This window comes from Siniperca chuatsi, linkage group LG9, assembly GCF_020085105.1.
Source record: "Siniperca chuatsi isolate FFG_IHB_CAS linkage group LG9, ASM2008510v1, whole genome shotgun sequence".
In the NCBI taxonomy this organism is placed as follows: domain Eukaryota; kingdom Metazoa; phylum Chordata; class Actinopteri; order Centrarchiformes; family Sinipercidae; genus Siniperca; species Siniperca chuatsi.
Window position 1 is genome coordinate 25,383,491 of NC_058050.1, and position 26,076 is coordinate 25,409,566.

Consider the following 26,076-nt stretch of genomic DNA (forward strand, 5'->3'; position numbering starts at 1 on the left):
TTAAGTTTGGTAGCAGTTGAGTATGTAGTCTGTGGTTTATTTGAGGTGAAGATGGGCGGGCAGGCTGTGCATTAGTGCTTTTTAGACAAGTGATATTACAGCTCCATGGAAACAGGTTTCAGAGTGATGCATGCTCAAGTATTTCACATACAAATTTAAAACCTGCCATAAATGTGAGCAACTTCAACTGATCAGCCATGATGGAAGGTTTATATAAACTCCTACTGAACTACATCTCGTTTGTCATTTCAAATTAACTTCACCCTAAATTGACATGACGTGTACAGAATTGTCTGGTCATCTTTGAGCTTCCCCTCCACCATTAGAGGGCAGTAGTGCACTTATTTTGCTGTATGACATGAAATCTGAACACTGTTGAAACATTTTGTCCTTGTTTTATTTACAACTGATGCACATAGACCAATTTATTCAATTGATTAACAATACATATGTTATATAGAAAGGCATTTGTTGCTAGTCTGGCATTTGATGTTTCACTGTGATCCTGAGGTGTTTTCATCTCATTTAGTCAGTTCAGTTATTCCTAGCAACCCTGCTGGAAATACTATTAACTCAAGAAAAACACTGAAATTCTTCAAGGATATTGAGAGAGAAAACTTGCCATTTTGACATAAAATCTAAGACCAATATGGCCACCAATACTGCCGCTTAGCTGGCACTTGTTTGAATGGATGCCTACCATTTATTTCTATAAATAGAGATATTACTGAAGTACCCAGGAACAAGCATGCACACACAAATCCACAGTCCCAACAGATGGAGCAGGTCCTATGAATCGTCTGTTTGGCCAGCTCTGTTGCACATGAGTTTGGCTGCCAGCGATCCGTATGTCGGAGTCTTTGCCTCAGGCTGCACTTTGTCTGTGTGCCTTCTCCCTGTGAACACGGACAGCAGAGCTCATTAGATGGACCCTGCTGCCAGGGCTGCAGACATTAGCAGTCCGATAAATCCAGGGTCACTGCCAGCAGATTCATGATGTCACTGCTGGCTAATCAATACACCATACTCAAAACAAATAGGTCAGCACGTAACTTACCGTATGTGAAGAGTCGATTTAAAAAAAAAAAAAAAAAAAAACAACTTACCAGGAATCCTTTCCATTGCTATAAAATTGCGATCTTGTTGCTTTATCTTTGGCCTGTTTCGGGCTATCAGGAAAACTCCAAGGAAAGACAGAAGACAACTGGAAAAGAGTTTCAGGAAGGACTGATACCATCTTACAGTAAATGCCCTTTTTTAAAGCTTCAATTACTGGTATTATTGAATACTTACCCAAAAAGAAACATAAAAATGTTCAGTAAGGCCAAGCCTTCAAATTCCTGGTAAAATACTATCCCTGCAAAATGAAAAAGCACATTAAAATGCATTTTACTTCTCATAGAATAACAGAATATGTAGATTATCTCAAGTGCTTTGTTTGTAAAACATAGCCCTGCAAATCTTGACCCCACTGAGAAAGGAGTTTGATTATTAACTGAATAGTGTAGTTCTTGCAGATAAGTAACAACACGGAAAATATTCAGGATCGCTGATTAACCCTCAGTATCCAACAGAAAACGATTTCCTCTGACTGTTTCAATAGACACAAGTTGGCAAAGAACAGCGTAACTTTACTTTTCCTGTGTTCACTTCACTGTCCACTCCGTCTATAATAATAATAATAATAATAGTAATAATAATGGCAATAGGAGACTCTCAGAAAAGGTGAGTAACTCAAATCACCACACACTTTGTGGCTCTCTCTCCTCTATGATGGATGTCTCCCTGTATGATTATGGGACGTTGGTGCAAAACGGTGGAAAGAAGCTGATGTTCTTTTGTTCTAAGAGATTGACACCAAAAGCTGATGTATACTGTTGATGTTTTGGACTGCTGGAACATTTTCTGCTCTTGCACTCCACTGAAGTGGCACTGGAAATAGCTTGAAATGATGTCATGTGACCAGCGGTTGGGCAATTTATCCACAAGAACAACAACAAACAAGAAAATGGATTTAGTAATTTAAGGTCCATTGTCAAAAATGGTTTTAAATCAAATCATTTCCCTTCAAGACAAAAATGCTTTTGAGAAACCCTTTGGTGATTTTTTTTTTCAGGCTGAACAAAAAACACTATTACTGACAGGATAATAAAGAGCTGACAAAATACATATGCTATAAATACTGTGGAGCTTTTGATGAACAAGGACTCCTAAGTGGTTCACAGATACAGGAGTGAATCACAGTCTTGACTATGTAATATGTTCCCCTGTGCTGCTTCATGAACCGTTTTCAACTACTGCAGTGAGTTTTGGAGCACATCATCAGAAAAAGTGTGTTTCTTAAGAGTTGAGTTTGAGTTGGAATGAAAATGTATCCTTCATACAACTCTAAGGATGAGGCTTTTTTTTCTTATTGCCAACAAATCCTAACAAAAGACCAAAACCAACAATGTATTAGTCTCACAATACTTTCTGACTTCCCTGCCCTGTTTGTGGCACTACTGGTTCCTACTGAAGAGTGAATCTTATGCGGCCATAATTTAAGAATAATTTGTGGAATTGTTTTTTGGAAAGAAAAAAATTATAGGGCAATTATGAATGTCCTTGAAAGAAAAGCTAATCTAATCAAATTTTCATTCCTTATTCATTTATTATTGAAAATGTTATTCAACATACATGTTGAATTGTATTGCCTGTAGATATATTTTTGGATTTGCAGGTGACCAGACTAAAAGACTAGTTAATGAATTGGAATTAATTAAAGTGTACCAATTCAACACTGTCTCCATTTGTCTTGTAATTACTACCAAATTACATCATTCTCTCAAGAAAACATCTTTGAAATTATTAGAAAATTATTCTGAAATTACCAAGTCATAAAATATAATTAGTTTTTTTAGTTAATTTTTAGCCATGCTAGCTGCTTGGCTCTAGGATGGCAATGTGGGTCTGTCACTTGGGTCCAGACTAAATAACTTGTCCAATACTTTGGTTTATGACCAAATACCTAAAAAACTAATGACATTCTCATCAGCCTCAGCTGTGCTTAGTGCTAATTAGCAAATGTTAGCATGCTAAACAAAGATGGTAAACATTATACCTGCTAAACATCAGCATGTTAGCATGGTTATTGTGAGCATGTTAGCATGCTGATGTTAGCATTTAGCTCAAAGCATCGCTGTGCCTAATCCACACAGGGCCAATAGCATGGTTGTAGACTCTTAGTCTTGTTAAAAGAGGCTCAGTAATTTCCTAAAACAACTGGCCTCTGTAGTTTTTAATCAAACACTATGCAACATGAATGAATTATGTATTTGTTGGGGACAATTGTCAGCTGCAGGTTAATACATATTTTGTTTGCTAGTGAGTATTTGTGGCACCACAGGACAATGTATGTGGGATAGACTCAAAATAAACTACAGTGGCTATAAAGGAACATGTCACCCAGCGCAACAGTGTGGCTCAATGATGTGTTTTTAATAACTTTTGGACAACAACGGAGCTCTATGGCACAGAATAAGCTATATCAGGCTATGCAGGAAATTCATTGTTGGTTTTGGTCTTTTCATGGGATTTGTTGACAATAAGAAAAATACAGAATATCGTCTTATCATTTCAACAGGAAAACAGAAGGCGTGAATAAAACCCACAGAGAGTGACAGCTTTATGGTTGACATACCTGCAACAATGGCACTTGCGGTGAAAAACACAAAGTTGATAGGAACAACCTCTGTGGCATCAAACATTTTCATTGCCTGATTGAGAAATCTGTAGAGAGAGAAGAAAAGAAGATTTGAGAGGTGCAGTGGATATAATGAGCTTGGTTATAGAGACAATATGTAGCAGTATATTCATCCATCATAATACTGTAGGTGTGCTGCAGGTACAATGTCACCATGTCCAATATATTATTTTCCTCCATTTGTTCAGGAACTGAAAAGATTGCATCTAGCCTGTGGCAAACACGAGGGATTTGAGCAATAAAAAAAGAGTGAAAGAGAAAAAAAGAAGGTACACAGAAGTAGAGAGAGAAAACCTTGACTAACTTGATCTGGAAGGCGCAGGAGGCAACCATTATGACAAGCATGACGTAGAAGATGGGGTAGATGAGCTGCAGCTGGCCTTTTATTGACTCTGTGATCATCCCTGACACAGCTTTGACTGAGATGACGGTCAGAGAGGCTGCAGCAACACAGAAACAATAGACCACTTCAGCATTTAGTTGTACAACTTATAGCAATAAAGAACTTACTCATTGGTTCATGCTGATTTGTAGGGGTGCTTAATTGCCTCCTAATGAGTTTTAGTGAATTACTTTCTTCCTACTCAGCTCTTAACTGAAATGATAACAGAGCATGGGTCCATTTTTGGTAGCCAGGCAACAAGGCAACCTCTGACTACCTAAAATGGTTTAATCCATAACCTCTGCCTTCAATCAGGCGGCCTCCATTTGTTCATACCGAGCAGGGCCACCAGCAGCATCACAATGACAATGTGCTTCACATTCCTCCTCTTGTACAGATAGAGCAGGATGCAAAAGACGACGACCTCTATAAACTGTTGAGAGAGTGGGGGGTGGGGGGGCACACACAAAGTTTTAATGCAGATTCCATTTCCTCAAACTTTGCACTGAAAATGAAAATCTGAATTGCACTCGGATTGTACTTTTACTGACCATCTTATCTATATAACTGTATAAGTGCTGTATGCAGTCAGTGAGCAGCACACTTTAATTGAAACAAATGACTGTGGCAGAAAAATGAAATTAATTTCTGGTCTTTAATGAGAAGGGCCGGGGGCTGTCCTTGTGAATCCAATAGCATTCAGCTGTTCAAGGATCTCTGGTATGACCACACAGCTCTAATGGATGGAGAATAAGAAAGGAGTACAAAAGTGGAATTGGGGAGAGCAAGCTGACCTTTAAATGTCTCTCAAAATCATCCCTGCGTCTGTATAAATGTTAAATCGGGAGCTTATTTCAAGATTTCATTAGTCTTTTTGGAAATGGATTTAAGGATTTAGAAAGAAACCTGGGTCATTTGTGATGGATATACCATTTAAGGCCAAAAGATTTCACAGATGTAATCATTTGATAATTGTATGACCTCTGGAAATAATGAGAAGACAGTGATTTATATTTCATTTTCCTCTGATTAATCACCACCTACAGTTAATCCCATACTGTTGGAGGTAGTTCCTCTGCAGGCTGATGAGTATTCACAATGCATTGCCAGAAATGGAAAACAGCACACCCTTTTACACACCATCAATCACTGCAGCCAGAGGCAGCAAGACTATCTCAATTTGAAAACATCTGTCTGTCCAGCCATCTGTATTGTCCTAATATCTGCTTAAACATTTCTCTTTTACCTTGCATCCAATAGCATTTTTATACATTTTTAATTTTTTTTTTTGTTTGCATTGGTTCAGCAAAGAGGAGTAGGTTCAAGAGTGGAATGCTGTGCAGTGAATAATGATGGCACTGCTACCACACATTCACTGTTAACACCACTGGCTAGCACCCCTGATGAGCTGCTAGCTGTTATCCTTTTAGGTTAATCTCTGCCTGGTTTGATGAATTATGTGCAGATAATTGGTTGTTCCACAAACAGTAAAGGGAATATTCAGGATAAGGATAGAGATTTGGTTATTCGAGTGTTTAGTTTGCGGTGGACACAAGTTGAATCAACACCTCTCTGACAGTCTCAACAAAATCATACACTTTATAGAAGGACCCCCCCCCTCCCCATTTTGTATATATGGTGGTTTATAGAAGTAAATACAGTATACAATGAAAAAATATATCAGAAATGCAATAGGCTACAGGTCCTCAGTGCTCTTCAAGACTTCTACTAGTAGTTTCCTGAACAACAGATCTAAGGTGTCACACTTTCTAGCAAAAAAAAAAAGGTGCTTCTCTTTACTCCTCACTCTTGAATTACACAAAGCACATTTCTACAAGTTTAACCTGAAAGGTGGAAAACACAGAGCTCCCTCTCTCTCTCTGCTGCTATCAATGGAATGCTGGCATCAATGGAAAAGGAGCAGGATATGACCTTCTGCTGCACACATCTTCCTTTAAAAACATCTAAAGGTGTTTTTGACCGAGATTGGTGTTAACATTTGGAGCTAACATTTGCGTTTTTGTGATGAGTAGGTCTTGAGAAAAACACTTTGTTTCAGCTCTGTACCAGATCTGTCACTATGGTAACGGCTATGTTTATGCTATCTCTGCCTGGGGCAAAATTGGAATAGGAGAGCACATGAGTGAGTGTTAAATGCACTTGCAGACCAGGGGCAATATTTTATAATACCGAGTGCAAAAACAAACAGAAGACAATCTTAGTTTTAACAGACTCGCTCCCCACTTCACAAATTCCATGAAACAAAACCGCCATACTCAGCTCATCCATATGAGCCAGATGCTTTGACAGACAATTCATAAAAATGTAATACTTTAATTAACCCTTAAGAGTAGTCCTCCTCTTTCTCCTCTCCACAGGGAGGTTAAAGGTTGGAATAATATATATAATTTAATAATATATATATATATATATATATATATATATATATATATATATATATATATATATATGTGTGTATATATATATATATATATATATATATATATATGTGTATATATATATATATATATATATATATATATATATATATATATATATATATATATATATATATATATATATATATATATATATATATATATATATATATATATATATATATATATATATATATATATATATATATATATATATATATATATATATATATATATATATATATATATATATATATATATATATATATATATATATATATATATATATTTATATATATATATATATATATATATATATATATATATATATATATATATATATATATATATATATATATATATATTTTACTGGACTCAGGCAGGATAGTTTCAAAGGATTACATACAAGGTAAAGCAGAAAGTGCCAGCTGATGGCGTAGTATTGGACCAGATGGGCTGTGATGTGTGTGGAATTGTGGGGGGCAAAGGTCACCAGGAGATACGTTCCTGTTATTGCCAGGGTGCCACCTAAAAAAGAAAGAGAGCAGAGAGTGGTGAGATGGTAGTGAAAAGGTTTTCATATTGGTGTGACAGATCCATTGACTTTACCTCTAGCTCTACCTCTAGCTCACCTTAAATTGTTACTATTGCTGCTGGTAATAGTGACCATCCTGTCTCATATGTGGTGATAGAACCAGTAGTACATAATTTTAACAGGCACTATTCTCAAATTCTGGACAGCTGCAAATATACACACAGACATACCACATACCACAAACTACATTTGACCATACAGTTGAATCAACACCTCTCTAGAACATTATAACCTGCATGAAGGGGCGATTTATTGCAGGACTGTATTAGATTGCATTAGTTTTAGCTAGGTGGACCTAATAAACTGACAAATGAGTTTATTAGCTGAGGTTGAGGCTCATGAACAGTTGAAGCTGTTCAAAAAGAAAGTGATCAAAGTGACCTAAACTGTCACTGCAAAATTTCAATTCTTTCTTCATGAACCCTTAATACATGTATACCTAAGCCTGTTTCTCTCTGTTTTAAACTGATAAGGAGGTACATTACTGACGCTATATTATACACAAATGCAGACACAATTAAGCACATGCTTCTTACACTGCAGTATGGTTTTGATTGTATACAGACCATTTCAAGATCAATCATCAATAATAAAACTGGTCTTAAATTAAATGTTTGCTTTTCTCAAAACCTTGCACCACAAATAAAGAGTACCTGTCTTTGTAATTTTTAGTTTTCAATTTGTTTTTCAATTTGTCATTTTAACTATCTATCTTTTAATCTTTTACATCTTACATCTGTTATTGGTCTGTATAACCTTTTGCAAATGGGGCACTGCTGAAAAACAGCTTGCTCTCAGTGATTTCCCCCTTAAATAAAACATTCATACAATTAAATGTTTCCAATATCTGGCTGATAATTCCACTCAGCAATTACAAAACAATAGCAAAACTGGCAAAAATTGCTGATGATTTATCCAGGAAACCAACAATATGCAGGGCTGTGCGGTGCTGGTATTAATTTCCAATTTAGCTGTTGTAATGATCGTCATTGTGACGACCACTCACAATCATGGCATTTAGCAGCAGACTCTACAAATTGTTATGACAAACACTAGCTTTTCATAAAACAATATAATAGGTCAGTTGAATAGATTGTGCCTTTTCTTTCCACTGGCAGCAACACACTTTTTTTCCCACACTGCGATAATCTGTGAAGTCGCTTTGATATATCTGAACTCTAAGATGTTCTCAAGTCAAAGCAGCAATCTGAGAGGACACGTATGTCCTTGAGTGCTATGATCCCACTGAGTGTTTGTGCTTACCAACAATGTCAGAGGCGCGCACCGTCTCCTTGAGGAAAACCACAGATATGACAGCACTGGCTGGGAAGGGAAAATACATTCCTGTTAGTTTAACCACCAATAAAACATGCCGCAGTTACTGTTCAGACTAGCAGAATATAATCTGAACTCGGACACTGCTTTATCCTCACACTGTATATGTTTTTTAAAAACCATTTAACACAGTCTAGACACCAAATAATGTGAATTGCAGAGTGAAAACATCTAGCTCTTGTTGTTTATAACAATAACATGACAATCAATGCTTGTCCCTTGACAATAAAAAAAAACATAATTAGTGTTCAGCCATTTTTTGTAACCTCATATTTACAAATTGAATATTCTGTTTCTGTCATTTTAATCACTAACAAGGTCAGATACTTGATACTTGAATATCGACTTGATAAAAATACCAATGACATCAATAGTGTTGCAGACAGACTACACACTGCTGGCTGTATACATGTAAACTGTAATTGGATGAGATTTTACTGTGCAGTGTGAAATGTGAGAATATCACTGTAATTTCATATATATATATATATATATATATATATATATATATATATATATATATATATATATATATATATATATATATATATATATATATATATATATATGCCCACATAAATATTCATGTACACATGATACACACACAATGCTTGACATGTTTACACTGATCAGCCTGATAAAATGTGTCAGCTTGCTTAGATAAATGGAACTCATTAGGACTCCATAACACCAGCATCAAATTACAGCGAGTTGCTATTCCGTGCCACATTTTTCAGATGTTAGTGTGTGTGTGTGTGTGTGTGTGTGTAGATTGAATCCATTCATCAATATCATTGTTAAAAACTACGATGCTGAAAAGCAATCAGTTTCACATGAGCTATGCCTCAGATTAGTCTTCTTAATGTTTCCCTGGGATATGCACCGAACCGAGGGAGGCGAATAAACATACAGCATTTGGCTATCGCAGAGACGGATAGCAGGCAGATATGCATGCAGACAAACAGACATGCAGATAAACAGGCAGATACACAGATGGATGGCCACATAGGCGGACTAACTGCCTGAAACAGAAAAACAAACTAGAAGACAAACATGCAGTGGACAGACTGACAGGGAGGCAAATAGATATGCAAGTGACAGCAGCCTGTCACAGTGAGGTCAGTTTACATAACACACTGCGGCTGATGTGTTGGAGGTCCTCCACACTTAACAACACTACCGAGTGCCTAATTTTACATCCTTTTCTGTCATTATGTTGTTATATATTCCACCAATAGTTCAGCAGAGCCAGCTGTGACAGCTGTGTTTGCTGGGAGATTTTGGACACAACTGCAGGGAGCCATTGCCAGCCAGCCAGCCAGACGGGCGTGCAGGTGATGGCACGCAGACAGAGACAGACTAATTGAACGGAAAAATTGCTGGAAAATACTGAAAGAAAAAAAAAAAAAAAGAAGACAGACAGGCAGTTTGAGTTGGTGTACAGGCTCTGCCACCATCATAAGGAGATTAGCTACAGAGCATAAACAGCTCAATATGTCAGAGACACACAGCATGTCACGCATGGGATTACTGTGGTGTTGTGGCATGAAAGACAGGTTCTCAATATGGATGTTAAACACTGATTGTACAGCACAGTTGCAGTTTTATTAGCAAATGTTTCCACCTGAGGGTCGATTTTAGGCAACACTAATTAACCCGAGCCATGAAATGGTTTGCTATAAACAAAAACGTTAAAAATTCAAGTTGAATGAAGGCAACATTTCCCCTCAAGTATGCTCAATGGCTGTTAAAAAATCATGCTGATAGAGTGTCTTTCAGAGGAAAGGTGTGAAACAAGGCATGGATGTGCATGATGCCATAAATTGTCAAATTGGTAGTTTATAAAGACTCTCGTTGGTATTCTGATGAAACAGTTAGCTGTTAAATATTTCATACTGTGAGCATGTTTGCATACACATTTAGGAATCATTCTTTGCCTCTGGGACCAGCTGGATCTAACAAGTAACCATAGCAACTCCATACAAAGTGAGATTCACATGGCTTGATAAAATGAGAAATGTGGCAACCTCTGGGGTGCACAGTTCTGTCATTGCTCCTGTGCGTTTATGGAGGTGTGTGTGTGTGTGTGTGTGTGTGAGATCAGTACTGCCTCTCTACGTGCTCTTTCTCAGATGTGAAGTAATGGGAACCTCCCTGTGGGAAAACACACCATGTCAAACATCCTATCACCACATGGATCTGACATGAACGGATGAAAGCAGCAAAAGTTGAGCTGTCATCTCCCAGAGAAGCTCAAATATAAGAACCGTTGCCACATTGCACATATTATATGTTCACACTGTCACAAATGACAAAAAATAGAGACTTTTGAAAGCTGTACAGATTCTGTACAGGAGTTTTGAAATGTAATATTAGATATCAAAAACTCAAAAGTTCTAGATCTGAGCCTGAATGGCAAACCAAACTGTGAAATGCCATAACAACCATGGTGTGATTTTTCATAATTTTCCAATATATATTTCTCAATAAAAGCCAAAGATCTATTGATAAAAACTGACTGCTTCACACAGTGTCAACAACACGTCTTAGTCAGTGGTACAATGCTGCAGGTCTGACATCTGTGAGCAATGCTGATGCAGTGTGTGAATCAGCGTCCCTCCTCTTTTGCATGTGATGACATGGTATCTGGCGGAGAGAGTGGATGCTCTGCTCCATACAACAGCATTTGGGATGATGCTGTCATTCCTAATAGAGATCGGTAAGCTCTGTGGATGGGGAAAGTAGTAATTGCTCTCCATGGAGCGTCAGAGTGCCAGTGTGACATGCGGGGACAGGCGGCTGACAGCAGCATCATCAGCTCTCCCGTTCCCTTTCCTCCTATGCTTCTGCTTTCCACTCGGTATATCTCTCTGCCTGTTGTCTTATTGCATTCATATCCATAGTCTCTCCTCTCCTCTCCTTTCCCCGTCCTTCCTATCACCTCACCATCTTCTCCTCTCAGTATCCAACCTCCTTTCTCCTCTCTTCTACCCACTCTCTAACCACTTTCCTCCCTCTTGTTTACTCACCCAAGGCCTCCTGCTGTCTGTCCCCCCCTCTGAGCTTTCACGCAGCTCTAGGAAAACAGGCACAACAGCGCAGCAGGAGGGGGGTGTGTGTGTGTGTGTTAGACTATGGAGCATCTCTGGTCGAAAAAATCTGCTAGACCTGGGTGTTTTCACACACACCACTACAGTTATGCACGCATTTGTGTGTGTGTGTGTGTGTTTGCTCATTTGCGTACAGTGTGAGTCAGCGTGAGGTGAGAGGTGGAGTCACGATGGCTGACAGCAACCTGCACATTTTTTCCCTCAGCTCCACTTGTTAGCTTTGAGGAGGACAGACCGTGTCACAGCTGCAGACATCTTCCTCTGCTTTCCCTCCTTTCACCTCTTCATCTCTGGCTTCATTAATTCTTCAAGACGCTCCTTCAAGACACACTTCTGCTGCATATTATTCATGCACACTCCAATGCAACACTAGTGTCTAGCAGTCAGTGGTTTTTATAAGGATAATAATGATAGTAAAATGGAAATGAGCACAGTCATTTTTTAATACCTGTTGTTTTAAAGAGAGTCATTATAGCAGCTTGACACTGACATAGCATTGAGAGGTTACTGCTCTTAATAGAGCATAGTGCTGTTTTATCTATCTATCTATCTATCTATCTATCTATCTAAGTAATTGCTCACTGAAGCTAGTACAACATCATACGAAACTACAATGAACAAGAGGAGCAGCCTTCTTAACAAGATTTGTGGTTTTGTTCAGTGCTTTATTCAAACCATTCATCCACTTGCGAGACGTGAGTATTGGAAAATTGTTTGAAGCGTCGGGGTAATAGTTGTCATTAATATCCATGACTCACCACCACCTCCAGCGCGGTGAGTGATGGGTGGCGGGAGGTAAGAAGTGAACCTGTTCAATATTTAACATGTGTTTAGAGTGTTTGCACTGAGCAGCTGTCAGCTGTAGCAACCGGGCAGGCTTTGTTTTGATTGGCTAATGAATCCAGCTTAGTTCATGACAGCTTTTACTGTGGACTGTAAAAATGATCATTTCTGGAGTGGACTGTTGGATTTATAATGTCAGAAGTAATTGGACTTCCTGTATCACCCATAAAGTTTTAAGGTTGGAAATGTACATATTCATCTTCTGGGGCCAGTGCTGGACATAAACTAGGAAAAATAGTCAAAAATACTACATGCACCTACACACTGACCCGCTGTGAACACAAGGTCTTGGTCTTAATTGATTATCAAAGAAACGGAATAAAGCAACAGTTGGAAATTTCTTTTTAAAGCATGTGTTTGTAGGTGTGAGAGACCCCTTAAATGAGGTGAAGACCTATCAGCCTTGCCAGTGCAGGTACATGAGTAGTGGTGATACACAGGATGGAAATAGCACTACTACTGTAGATACATAACTCCATTAATGCCGTCCATTTTCATGTCCTGTTATTTGAACAAGGTGCTGTTAAGATTTGTTTAGCTCATATCTATAAACCAGGAGATGCACTGATATTTAAAACTTATACGAGTAGAGATAAGCCAAAAAAGGACAGAGGCAGGTTTTGGTTGTCAACACTCAATGCTCTCAAGTCAAGTCAATTTTTAGTGTTACAGCATACGACACCCTCTGTCCTTAGACTCTTGATTTGGATAATGCAAAACTCCCCCAAAAAACATTTAACACGGGGAAAATGGAAGAAACCTCAGGAAGAGCAACAGGACGTCCTCTCCCAGGACGGACAGACAGGCTCTCAACATCATGCAAACACCTTCAGTTCTATAGAAGCTTTTCAACTACTGTTCAAGGAAGGCTTATAATTGCTGATGGCAAATACATCTTTAAGATGTAAGATCATTAACAATTATTTCTTTGCAAGATAGATTCAAGATGTAAGGTGTCCTAATATTTACACCGGTCAACTATTTCTGTGTTTTGTATATTGTCCACAGATCAGTGGTTACCAACCTGGGGGTTGGTTCCAAGAGGTTGCGTGATAAATCTGAGGGGCCGTGAGATGATTAACAGGACAGAAAAGCAGAAAAAAATATTTTTTTCTTTAGATGTCCTTCTAATTTTTGCTTCTTTTTTTTAACTTGTGAATTACTGACCCCTTTACATTTTTAGCCCTGTAAAAAATATTCAAATAAAACAGGGAAACAAAATCTGTCTTTGGTCGATCTGGTAGACATATTCAACTGGTGACATTGGGTCACAAGTAGACATTGCTTTGTTTTAGAGGTCACAAGCCAAAGAGGTTAGGAACCACTTCTATAAACGAATATATTTTGCATGAATTGTCTCCAACTTTATTCCAGGTGAAACGAGTAGTATCTGTACTGTACTGTAGCTCCCATTTTGTATTATTAATGCATTTGAGTGAATTTTTCTTAGATGTCATACACAAAAGTAAAATCTGCCTTTCAGCATGTAATGCAAGCGCTTGCCACAAAGAGGCCTGTTTATGACAAGATCAGAAGAAAAAGAACAGACTTCACATGGCAACGATTCTTGTCGTTCCCTGAGGAAGCAACCTTTCCTCCAGCCTTCACGCATGGATAATGTATGAGGGGAAACACTTACCTATGACAGACACACAGCCCAGCGGGGCAATGAGCGATGCTGGGGCAAAGCCATAGGCAGCAAAGTTCCCCAGCTCCCCTACACCCATGAGAACCACACCGCACCACCACATCACAGAGGTGTAGTAGGGCTTGGAGCCACGCTGAGCCTGACAGACGTGGGCATATTTCTGTCAGAGAGAGAGGAAACAGGAGCCCAAGGCATCAGTCAGATTAAGTAGATCCAATAACTGGAGAGCTGCACAAGACAAACTCAAACATACACCACACAGATAACTTTACAGCCTTACACAGCCAAATATATAACACTTGAAACACTTTAAGGTGGAATTTAAGAGATAATACAGCTTTATAACTGTAAACCCACCATAACACCCTCTGCTCATTAGCATTTCATCTCAGAAGAGGCATGACACCAATTAAGCAAATCAATGAGGTGGGAAGCTGTACAAGGCAAACGCAAATGTATACTTCATAATCATTAACAATTCTATCTTTGCAAGCATACACTGCCTAATAAACAATCGTTATCAGCCTTTTCCAGCACTTCACATTTAGTTGAAGCTGTCACGCCCTCTCAATCTGTCTTACACACGCTGCATGCTGCTGCCACAAACACCCCAGTTTCTGCACCTGCATCAAAAGAGTGTGTGTGATTGCGCAACAGAAAAGAACAATGATCATTTTAGACAGGTAATGTATTTATACCTCAGCCTCTGAAGCCTCTTGGTCTTAATGTATTTCTCTCTAAAACTCTCTAAATAACTTGGATTGATTATTTAACAGCATGCAGCTCAAAACAATCGCTAACACTTCACTTGAAATAGTGCTGATCAGGAACGCATTATAAGCTCATTGTTAGAGCATAATTAGTATTATAATCAGGTCCAGATACAAAGTGCAAAAACAATTGCTGTTTGATTACTCAACTGTACAATTGTATTGCTAATCACAAGATTAAATTGACATAGATTTATATGCACTTCTATTGACTAATTAAAATAGGCATTATTGGCGTGAAATACAAAGTAATTTCTGCTGTCTGCTGCACAGTGCCTGCTGTGAATGTCAGCAGATCACACACAGTCAGTGTACGTTCAGTAAAATCCCGATGAACACATATAGAGAGTCTGCTAAAGAGAGCAAACTGTCAGGAGAGAGGCAGTCTCGCAGTACTTAGAGAGTGGGAGTTTTTACAGGCATAACGTGCCCACTGTGTGTTGAATGTCTGCTGTACAGCTGGATTCCAGCACTTCTTACCTGTATGTTGAGTGAAATGCTGATGATGAAATTCCCACATATGGAGATTATGATTCCCAGGAGATAGGTCTGTGGGAACAAACAGTAAACAGGCATAAGATTAGGTGACGCTCCACTTGTCACACAATAACTCCAAATACCCCATAATACTCCCCGCAAGTCTTCTCTCCAGCTGTCACATCTGTCATTTCTGTGACAACCACAGAGAGCGTTGTTCCATTGGTGCTCTGTTCAAAAGCACTAGTGTGTGTGTGCCCCTGTGCAACAGAGGCTTCTAGGGTTTCATAATATCAAATTTTCAATTCTCACACACAGTAAAAAGTAACAGACAAACAGATACATTTAATAAACATATGCAAAACACTCCCTCACCCTCTTAACTCTACCACGATATCCGACACATATGCAATGTTTTGGAAACAGAGCTGTGTATTGTTAGTAGAAGTTGGTAATGTGGGCAAGACTGAAGTGGCACAGCAGCTAATTATACCAAGACTAAGAGTCTACAGCCATGCTAGCAGCTCTGTGAGACTGTATATGTAAATGCTAACATCAGCATGCTAACATGCTCACAGTGACAATGTTAACATGCTGCAACATGTGCACCATCTTAGTATAGCTTGTTATCATGATAACATTTCCCAATTAGCACAAAGTACAGCTGAGGCAATGTCAGTTTTGCAGGTATTTGATCATAAACCAAAGTGAAAGCTAAGTGATCACCAGAGTCAGTAGGGCTTCAACCTCTGGAGACCATGAATATCTGTATACATTTTCATGGTAATCCATCAAATAGCTGTTAAGATATTTCAGTCTGGACCAAGGTGGTGGACTGCCTGACCATCATTGCCACCCGTAGAGTCTGCATGTAAGCATGCATAGCCATTGAGAAATGATGCCCCCCAAAAATGCCTTGTATCATGAGACTTTTTAAAAAAAATGTAAAATGTTTGAAAACCTACACAGTGTTATGAGGTCCTTCTTATACCAGGAAAAAATAATATATCTTACTCTCAGCAGTAATGCACAATTGGTGTTTAAGTGATGGAAGGAGAAACAGGATCCATTCGCTCTGTTGTGTTTCAAGAATACTCCGGGCTACTTTTCCCCATATGCTTGGAAAATTATTGCCAAGAGGAAATTTAATTTTAGGTCACAAATGTACTGGCGGCGGTGGGCGGACAAAGTTTACAAAGAAATGAAAGCGCACAGTGGGGGTGGAACGATGAAAACCTAAAAAAGGAAACTCAATCACTAAAAGAAGTAACAGCAGCCAAGCACATCCAAGTATTTATCCCTTGAAAGAGCATTATGAGAGAGATGGAGGGTAGAGAGAAAAGAGAGAGGGGATATACAGTGATGGCAGTTAAAACAAAGGAATAGACATAAATGAGAGGGAAGAATGCTGTTGTGAGGAAAAGAGGACAGGAACCCCAGATTAAAAAAATTAAAGAGAGAAAAGAGAGTCAATGTTCAGGTTCAGCGGTCCGTTCTGCAAGATAAGACAGGCAGCGGGTTACTGTCAATAATATTCATCTGATATTGTTGACAATGAGATAAGAGCACTGTGGGCAAAGGCTACCAGAATGAATGGAGTGTAAATTAATTCATCTGGTCTCCAAACACAACAGCTGACCACTATCACACAATCCAGAGGTCGTCTTTCGCTCTGTCAGAGCACATTATTAGACATCCTCAGTGAAATATAAAACATCTCATCTTGCACCACTGAGAGGGAAGGAGCTGCCATTATAGCTTACTCTGAAAGTCATTAAGCAAAGACCAAAGCCCATTCTCTGGACAAGGAAAATAGCCATAACCCTCTGCTCTTTCTGTCGGCCTCAGAAACCAGTGAAGCATACAGAGGAACGCCAGACAAAATGATGATGTACACTTCATGGAACACAGTTTAGTAACCTTTCTTTTAATGAGACCAGCAGTATAACAGGGTCTCGTGTGTGTGTGGGTCTGAACATCAAAGATCTTACATCCCAGATGCAAAACTGTTATATATAACTGTTGTACTTTACACTGATTTTCACAAACCTTCAGATATTTCTTTACTTAAGACAAACTAATTGTGTAGCACACTTTGATGGCTCTTTGAGTGTACAAACAAACAATCTTTTAATTTCACTGGAGACACACAAAGATAACCACATTTCTACTCGTTTGCAGCTGTGGATCAACTAAAATCAACATTTGCACTTCCTCAAGACCTCCAAGGTGTCCGGGCTGCTGCCCATAACTGCTCACGCGTGATATCTATGCAACTTATAGCAATGCAACATCAATTCCTTGATCAATTTCACAAGTTATTTTCCCTTTAGACAAGACTAAGGGTCTACAGCCATGCTAGCAGCTGGGAGATTGTACTTTGGTACAGTGGTGGCTTGAGCTCAATGCTGATGTCAGCATGGTAACATGCTCACAGTGACAATGTTACCGCACTGATGTTTAGCAGGTTTAATGTTTACCATGTTCACCATCTTAGCATGTTAGCATGCTAACATTTGCTAATTATCACTAAACACAAGTACAGCTGAGGCTGATGGGAATGGCATTCGTTTTGCAGGTATTTGGTCATAAACCAAAGTATTGGACAAATTTAAATTTTGACCTGATGATGGAAAAAGTCAGAGGATCACCAAAATTATTACAATTCATCCTGAGGGGGACATGGATGTGTGTACCGAATTTTATGGCAAACCAACCAATAATTGTTGAGATATTTCACTCAAAATCACAAATGTCAGTCTCAAGGTGGTGCTATAGAAAGTCAGGGATCACCAAAATCAGCAGATTCATCCTCTCAATATCATTTCATCCTCCAAATGATATTGCCATTCCTAGAGCACCTAGCGTGGCTAAAAATTTGTGCCACCACAAAAAATCTAAATAAAACTAAAACATAAAGTGATGTGTTTCATACAACATTAAATAAAACCCAAGGTGGGTGGCCAGGGTTACCCAAGATTCTTTTGTCCAGTATTGTCCAGAAAAATACTATGACAATGACTGAGTTGCACATTTGCATCTTGGTTTGGGGATTAATTAGGCTCTAATTTGCAGTCATTCTTCATTGATAAACAACATGTCACACAAACATGTCGGTGAGACCTTAAGTATGCCAGGTATATCAATCCACATGCAAAGATAATAAATCCACATTGATAGCACTGACCTGTCAAAACTGACAAATCCCTCAATGGATTGATTGTTCAGATGCTTGTCTACATTTCTCAACATGACAGGAATACACTATCACAGTAGCCCGTGGATGAATGTTTGGTGATACAATGACTGATGTAAAACTGCCATGGGATTTGTAGTCTGTGCACCACAAGAAAAGAAAGAGTCCCTTCCTCACTTCTAAGCACACAGCAGGGGTTAAGAAATGAGGAAAGACTTAGCTGCTGCTTTCCCTAAAACCTACAGCCCATTTTCAATTACATTCAACTTATCTGATCATCACACAACATAATTCCATCCAACAGCCCACTTTAAAGTAAAACCACTTGTGTTGTATGCTCTTTATTGCATAACACAACTCGTCATCTCCTCACCAGCCTGATAAAGAATTTAAGCCAAGTGGATTTCTGGGTAATTCTAAATTCAAAACCACCACATACACTCCAGTCTTACTCCTCTGTTTCACAGTCAGCCTCTATCTTCTCTTCACCCTCTGTGACACCACGTCTGATGAGACCACTGACCTGTAAACACACCTTTAGCAAGGATGATGCCACACCACAGGTAAACAGGATTTAGACTCCAATGTGTGTGTGCTTGTCTATATGAATGTGTGTGATGATTGCAGTGTATCAGAGGTAAACAGGATTTAGGAGGAGGAGGAGGGGAGCAGATGGGCGGCTTGATGATGAGATTCCTAGGGGACTGATATCACATCAAGGTAAAAAGTGTGTGTTTGTGTGAGTGGGTGTGCAATGATAGACTCCATCCTCAAATGTTGACGCAGACAGACAGAGAGAGAGCGTGGTGGGCTGACTGTATAAGAGATGACTACAGCTCTGTGGTAATTCGTGATCAAACAGACGCCGTCATCCATCAGGCCAGCTGTGCTCTGTTCACTAAACCAAGATCAATAACCTTGTCAAGCTATACAGGACAGAGTGTAAGTGGTCTGCTGCTTTGCTGTTACAGAGCCCATGAGGAGGCTGCTGGTTAATACTGAGAGGCCAGGGGGCAGAATGAGGCGTTTGGCTGAGTGTGTGTGTGTGTGTGTGTGTGTGTGTTGTGGGGGTAAGGGGTAAGAAACAGTGTGTTAAGAGTACAAGGTGGTGAATGTACAGCCTGAGGATAGTCTATTCCACAGACTTCACACAGGAGATGTAGCAATTTGAAGTGTGAGGAGGATTGGATTGGATTCATTCACATTAGATTAAGCTTGCCAGCAAGTAAATTCAATCTAAATTACAGTAAATTATTCTTAAAAAAAAAAATTAAAAAATAATTTTAAAAAAAGGCTAAAATTGGTATTTGTTGTCTCAGTGTTGGTGGAAGAGGAGCGCATGCATTCGCAGTGCGGGCGGTCACAGCGGGAATCAAGCACCTCACCCAAACAGCGGGAGCCTAATGCTCTCCCCCACTGAGGGACACAAATCCACACCAGAGAGTGTGAGAAAGAGGAAGCAGGAGAGAGAGAGAGTTTTCCTGTCACAGGAAGAGCAAACAAAGCAGTCGAGGCAGGCGAGGCCGGAACACTGGGAGTGCCTTTGGCTTGTCAGCTTACTTAGCAAACATTACACACTTTACTCAAAGAAAGCTAGAGACTTCACAGCACAAAGCTCCCTGTCTTGCACTGTACTTGCGTGTTCGACATTTTTCTTCTATTAAACTTCACTGTACACTATTAAACTTCACTGTACACTGTACAGTAGCTGCATGGGAAATTTTTCAAGATAAGGCCACTTCATCTGTGCAATAGTGGGAAGTAACAAAGTACATTTACTCAAGTACTGAACTTAAGGAAAAAGTTGAGATATTTGTACTTTAAATGAGCATTTCCATTTTATGCTACTTTATTCTTCTACTCCAGTACATTTATTTAAGAGTGTTACTTTGCAGCTTTTTCATACAAAACATATGATCAGTTTATAAAATATTTCATGTTAGCATGCTGACACACTATCTATAATAGAACTGAAACTACCCAGAAGTATACAGAGTAGCTGAAATTAACCCCAACACGTTAATGCATCAATAATTATAAACCAATAATATAATATACGTGATAATAAAACACTCAACAGTCAGTGCTGGCTGTCCTGATAGGGTGTAAGAAATGGATCACAGTTTACTGAATCAATGGGTTGGTTTCTCAATTAAAGGTCTAGGCTAGAGGTGATTAAGCAGTTCCAGCTCCATAGAGTAAAACTACTAAGTTGGCCAGCTTGATCCCCACTTCATATCAGCATCACAGATACTGACCCAACACGACATTACCTCCTTCTGTAGAACTGTATCTAATTGGGAATTAACCCCAGTACTCTTGCTGGGGGAAATGTGTATCAGCACTGGTAGACAATGCCCACATATTTTGGTATTGTCCATATATTAAGTTGGGACATTTAAGGTCAAGGATTGTAGGTTTTAGTATTGACGTTTTGAAATCTGCATTTTATGTAAACGTTTGAGTAAAAGTGATATCTCCTATGTCCTGAAGATCTTTATGGCTGCAGGTTAAAAAATAAAACAGAATCTTATTATAGTTGACACTGTCAGCTCTAAAAAGATGACTTTCACCATTTGTGTGCGTTTGTGAAGTCTTCTCTAATTGTAGGGTTGTTCTAGGCCAACCACATGAGAAAGCTGTTAAATATACTCCAGCTTTCTTTTAGCTCTGTCAAAATGCAATTCATTTGTTACAAAGGTAGGATTCAAAACAAAATGTCACCAGAGAACAACTGACACTAAAGAACCGAAAGCTTAACTGGCAAACAACACAGCACACAATGCTACAGACTGATTAACATGGTTAGTTTTAAATGCTGCTGCCAGAGTTAACAAGAAACAACAAACTTAAACATCAGAGAAGTTAATTGGATTCTTTAACCTGACACAGATACCGATTGTGAGGAAACTCTTGGCAACAGATCAAAGAAAGATACTAGTGTTCTTTTATTCAGCAGTCAAAAGGCATGCTGACACAAATTCAAACAGGAGTGCAACTGCAGCAGTGAATCAAGTTTGAATATCAGTATCAACAAATGCAAAAGTCAGCAAAAACTCTGAACTGCATGAGCACATTCATCATCAAGGCACAATCAAGCACATGCGTCAAATTGTGTTGACTACAGTTTTCCTGCTTACTCTTGTGGTGGAATTACTGTACTTCTGTATCTTTTAAATTAAATTGCAGTCAGAGTATTGTGTAATTCTATTACATAAATGTCAGAGATATAAGAGATATATAAGTCAATTTGAGTTTCTAGTAATTTCTCACTGGAAGTTTTTCACCCTCAAGGTACAAACTTTACATAAGGCATGCACAAATGAAAATAGTGTTCAGTGTATTATAGGACTGGACTATACTTCTGTATACTTGGGCTTCCTGTTTCACCTTAAACTTAATTTATATTCTTACTGTAACCTTAATCCTGCACCCTACATCTCACCTTGTGAGGACATTTATCATCCTCACAAAGGCACATGTAATACTACACCCACGCAACTCTCGTGACAAGCAATTTTTCATAAGCGTGTACTTGCACAAAGCCAGCTGTAATCACTGGATCAGAACAGAACGCCAAAACCTGAGCCCATCTGCAGAGCATGTTTAGCTGCTAACAGTAAGTCTGAATCTCCTGCCTCCATCTAAACTAAAGCTGAATGGGCCTTAAAGCTGACGGAGGGACTGACAGCACTGATCCTCCTCCTCCTCCTCGCTAGGACACTGACCCACAGACAGACAGATAGACAGCATGGCCCTTTGTGTCCACTGACAATGGGGATCTGTCCCTCCCTGGGATGGGCTGATCTCTGGATGAAGCCCTTCACTTTCTGCTCAGAGGTTCTGGGTACAGAAGAAGCATGGGTGAGAAGAGTGTCTGCTCAGAGAGACAGACAAGGGAAGAGAGTGACAAAGAGATGGAGATAGACTATTTAGGTGGACATCCTAACTTTATTACGTCACTTTTTATGTTTGATTTTATGAAAATATGCTAATTATTGGCCTTCCAGCAAACTGAAGCGATAAGAACATGCTCACAAAACGGGTCCCCCACAGATTGCCTCTGTCACTCCTTGTTAAAATGTTTACCTCAAACTACTTGCTGACAGAACAAAGGCTGTGACCAGACTGTGAGCAAGATCCGAAGATTGACCTACTACCAAGGAAAACTTGCAATATTTAATGTGCATCCAACAAAGGTCTTGGACAGGACTAACAGCATGCTCACAATTCTGCTATTCTAAGAACGTGTAGTAGGGATAAGAAGAGGAGGGGCAATGAGCAAGAAGCAAGAATGATGCCCATTAAGTTTTCATATGTGTGTACAAGATATTTATTTTGGTTTGATGATGGCACAATGAGTACTATCAGGGGGGTCACCAAAGATATTTACATGAATCCTCTGGGGACTGTGAACATCCACAGTCAATTACCTGCTCTGGTCTGTGATGGACAGACAGAGTGGCTGACCAACTGATATTCTTGAGCCCCTCTGTTACCAGGACAAAGACGAAATATTGACTCAGCAGAGTGATGTAGCCAAGTTTGTTGCGGAAGTATTTCTGTTAAACAGTTATTTTTAGTGGTAGAGTCTTCCATCACCCACCTTCTTCACAAACTGACAATGTAGTCTTTAGGAGTACAGTAGCTCTTGAGGACAAATTCTGCACAAATTTAACCCAACTGGAACAAAAAACAAACAAACTATCAGACCACACTGAAATTATAAACCATCAAGCTTTAGAGATGTTTCAACTGTTAGTGTGCATCACCAGAGACAGTTAACTTTTGGGGACATGTGGATGACTTCTGTCCTCATCTCGTAACAGGTGAGCCAACCAATGGGGCAATCTCTCAAAACCTTGGTGTACTCCTGTAACATCAACATTTTCAGTCGCTCCAGTGCAAACATTCTCAACTCTGGGAGGCAGTGAAAGTGTGAAACAGACAGAGATATTGTCCCCTGGATGTCGGGATGTTCTCTGGGATGGTGGGTAGCATTGGACAGAGGGGGAGCTGGGACCATTAGCCAGCTGTTCAGGACTCTTACAGTAGATCTATTCTCTCACAACCCACCCATGGGCCATTACTCATTACTCACGCCTCTCATTCCTCCTCTGTTACTTTCTCTCTCTCTCTCTCTCTCTCTGTGTGCCCCCCATCGGTAATGTCACACAGAGAAAACATGGCAGAAAGAGAGAAACACACTGACAGGGGGAGATGAGCAAGAGGAGAATGTGTGTCTGCATAAGAGTAGGAGGGCAGAGGACTGACACACACATTACAGAACATTAACAAACACACACACACACACAGTGGAAGAGAGAGACTTTATAATACTATACACAAACAGACGTGCACATACTCAACTTAATGCACAGAGTCAGGGGAGTCCACTTACAAAGTTAAAAGTTCAAAAGAAAGAAAAGGCCTTTCAACACAATGATTTAGTCACTTTAGAAAATAGTTCTGACAGGTGCCAACACCAATAGATCTCTGCGCTGTCTGGCTTCCTCATCCACACTGAGTGCTCATTACCCAAAGAGCTTTGGAGGCTGAGGTTATATTTTGACTTCCAAGATTTTTTTTTTAGATTAACTTAATCTCCTCTTGGGCATTAGTGTGTAACTTCCTGCTCCAAATGGAGTTTTGGGAGGGAAGTAAAAAAAAAAAAAAATCGAAACTTTCCTCTTATCTCTGCAGTGTTGCAGCAAAGCTTAACAGCTCAAACAGGCTCAACATGATTTATATCATACATGCAGTAAGCAAAAGAAATGACTGATCTACAGTAGAAATGGGCAAACATACTGGTCTTGTCCAGTGGCATTTTGGAAAATAAAGAAGAATACTGAATATTTTTCATTTTAATATTTTTAGGAAGCATTATGTTCTGAAAATTATATTTATAAATTTTATTAAAATTACAAAATTGTACTTCCAATAGATAAATTAGATACATTTACATCTAAAATAAGTGACTTAACCTGGGGTGGAAAAGGTCTCTTCAAATTAATAAAAGAATACAACACATTCGTGGTTTTATGCATGCAACCTCTGAAATAATCAGCTATAATCTGCTGTAGCCAAGACAACTGTCTCACATCACACCATTTATGCTCCACTCAGTATTAACTTTTCCCCCGCACCATACCAAACAATTTGAAACTTATCAAACTTACCCGGAATGGATTTTCCAGGATCTCAGCGCGGTGAGCCTGAGCGGAGGTCATATGAAGAGCTGCATGTGGAGAACTTGAATTCGCCATGTTTTCCTTATCGTTTCATAAGGAAATAATATTTTTCTAGATCACAACTCCCCCTCTCTTCACATCTTTGTCCGCTGTTTTTCACCTCACCCCATCCCATGTATCCCACGTCCCTGTCGCTTCAGTGGAAACTCAGACAGAAAAGTTCCTCATTGTTGCAAGGCTGATCAGGAGTTTGTGCTGACTTTAAGTGCGGTCGGAGAAATGATCTTTTCAATTAAGGAAGTTGAAATACAGCCTACTGTTTTTATGTGTTATAGGCTATGTTCAGTAGTTTATTTTCGGGGGGATTACAATTAACATTAGAATATCAGTAGCATGCCTGAGGGAAAAACCTCGTCAATCAACTGCATCAACACATAAGTAGACCTACTTTGTTTCTAGACCCAGTTTGTTTATATTCAGGCGATCGACTAGTCTGATGTACGACATCACGAGGCGCACTTTAAGGCAGCATACGCGAACAGGTGCAGTTCCTGTTGGGCTTGCAAAGAGCCCTCCAGCGCAGATAACCACATACTGCTGTAATGAACTAAACATTTATTTGCTTGATGTAACGCAAAAGAAAAAAGAAAGAAAGAAGCCCTCCCAAGGCTTCCCAGACTCGGCTTTGGGTACCAGTGCTCTGGATGGTGTTAAACATGTTGCCACCTGCTGGGCACATTCAGGATGACAGAGAAATCTGTTGGACATCTCCCAGATGGCTGGACAACACATCAGAGAGCCCCATGATGTCACGCTCATTAGGCTGATGATGTTCTCACCTGCAGACAAAAGGTGTTTCACTGTGTATGAATCTGCAAATGTATTACCATCCACTCCTCATCATCGCTTTTAGAAACCTCATCAGCAGCTGAAAGGGAGGTAGAAAATGGATCATCATAACAAGCGATGATGCATACAAGGCTGGCCACATCTGGAGGACAGTATCTGATCTCCATTCAGCATGGGTCCAGCTGTAGGTACGTCCAGATCAAAGGGATGAACTGAGATACATTGTTGTGTTGTCTTTCATGGGATCTCACTGATCCGGCTTCCTTTCTGTGAATAGATGAATGATGAATGCTTGTTTGTTCTGGTGTGCTCAACATAAACAAAATTATCATGTGCAGATGGGGCTGCTGCTTTCTTTCAAATATAAACAGCCTTTCCCGATACACAAAAACACACACACACACACACACACACACACACACACATTAGTATGAGGGCTACACCTACATTTGTATCACTACCACATAATTACATGTTATATTCCGAAGAAATTATCATAG

At 39.4% G+C, this 26,076-nt stretch overlaps 1 protein-coding gene across 1 annotated transcript; it reads right to left on the reverse strand.

The window, feature by feature from the left end:
* Positions 1-379: 379 nt before the first annotated feature.
* LOC122881211 (NIPA-like protein 2) lies at positions 380-25,284 on the reverse strand. Its single transcript, XM_044207081.1, has 11 exons — positions 24,716-25,284; positions 15,344-15,412; positions 14,085-14,253; positions 8,421-8,480; positions 6,969-7,090; positions 4,461-4,557; positions 4,047-4,182; positions 3,680-3,768; positions 1,294-1,357; positions 1,107-1,204; positions 380-896 (listed from the first exon to the last, which is right to left on the reverse strand). Exons 1-11 carry the CDS (start codon positions 24,800-24,802, stop codon positions 790-792), a joined length of 1,098 nt encoding a protein of 365 aa, XP_044063016.1. The 5' UTR covers positions 24,803-25,284; the 3' UTR covers positions 380-789.
* Between the last annotated feature and the right edge of the window lie 792 nt (positions 25,285-26,076).

Bases quoted from the DNA above. Each gene is read 5' to 3' on its own strand.
- LOC122881211 (XM_044207081.1), bottom strand. From the start codon at position 24,802: ATGGCGAATTCAAGTTCTCCACATGCAGCTCTTCATATGACCTCCGCT. The intron at 4,558-6,968 runs GTATGTAATCCT...CTCTCTCAACAG, and splicing joins GGCACTTTCTGCTTTACCTT to TTTATAGAGGTCGTCGTCTT. The intron at 4,183-4,460 runs GTATGAACAAAT...GTGTTGCTGCAG, and splicing joins GCTGCTGGTGGCCCTGCTCG to CCTCTCTGACCGTCATCTCA.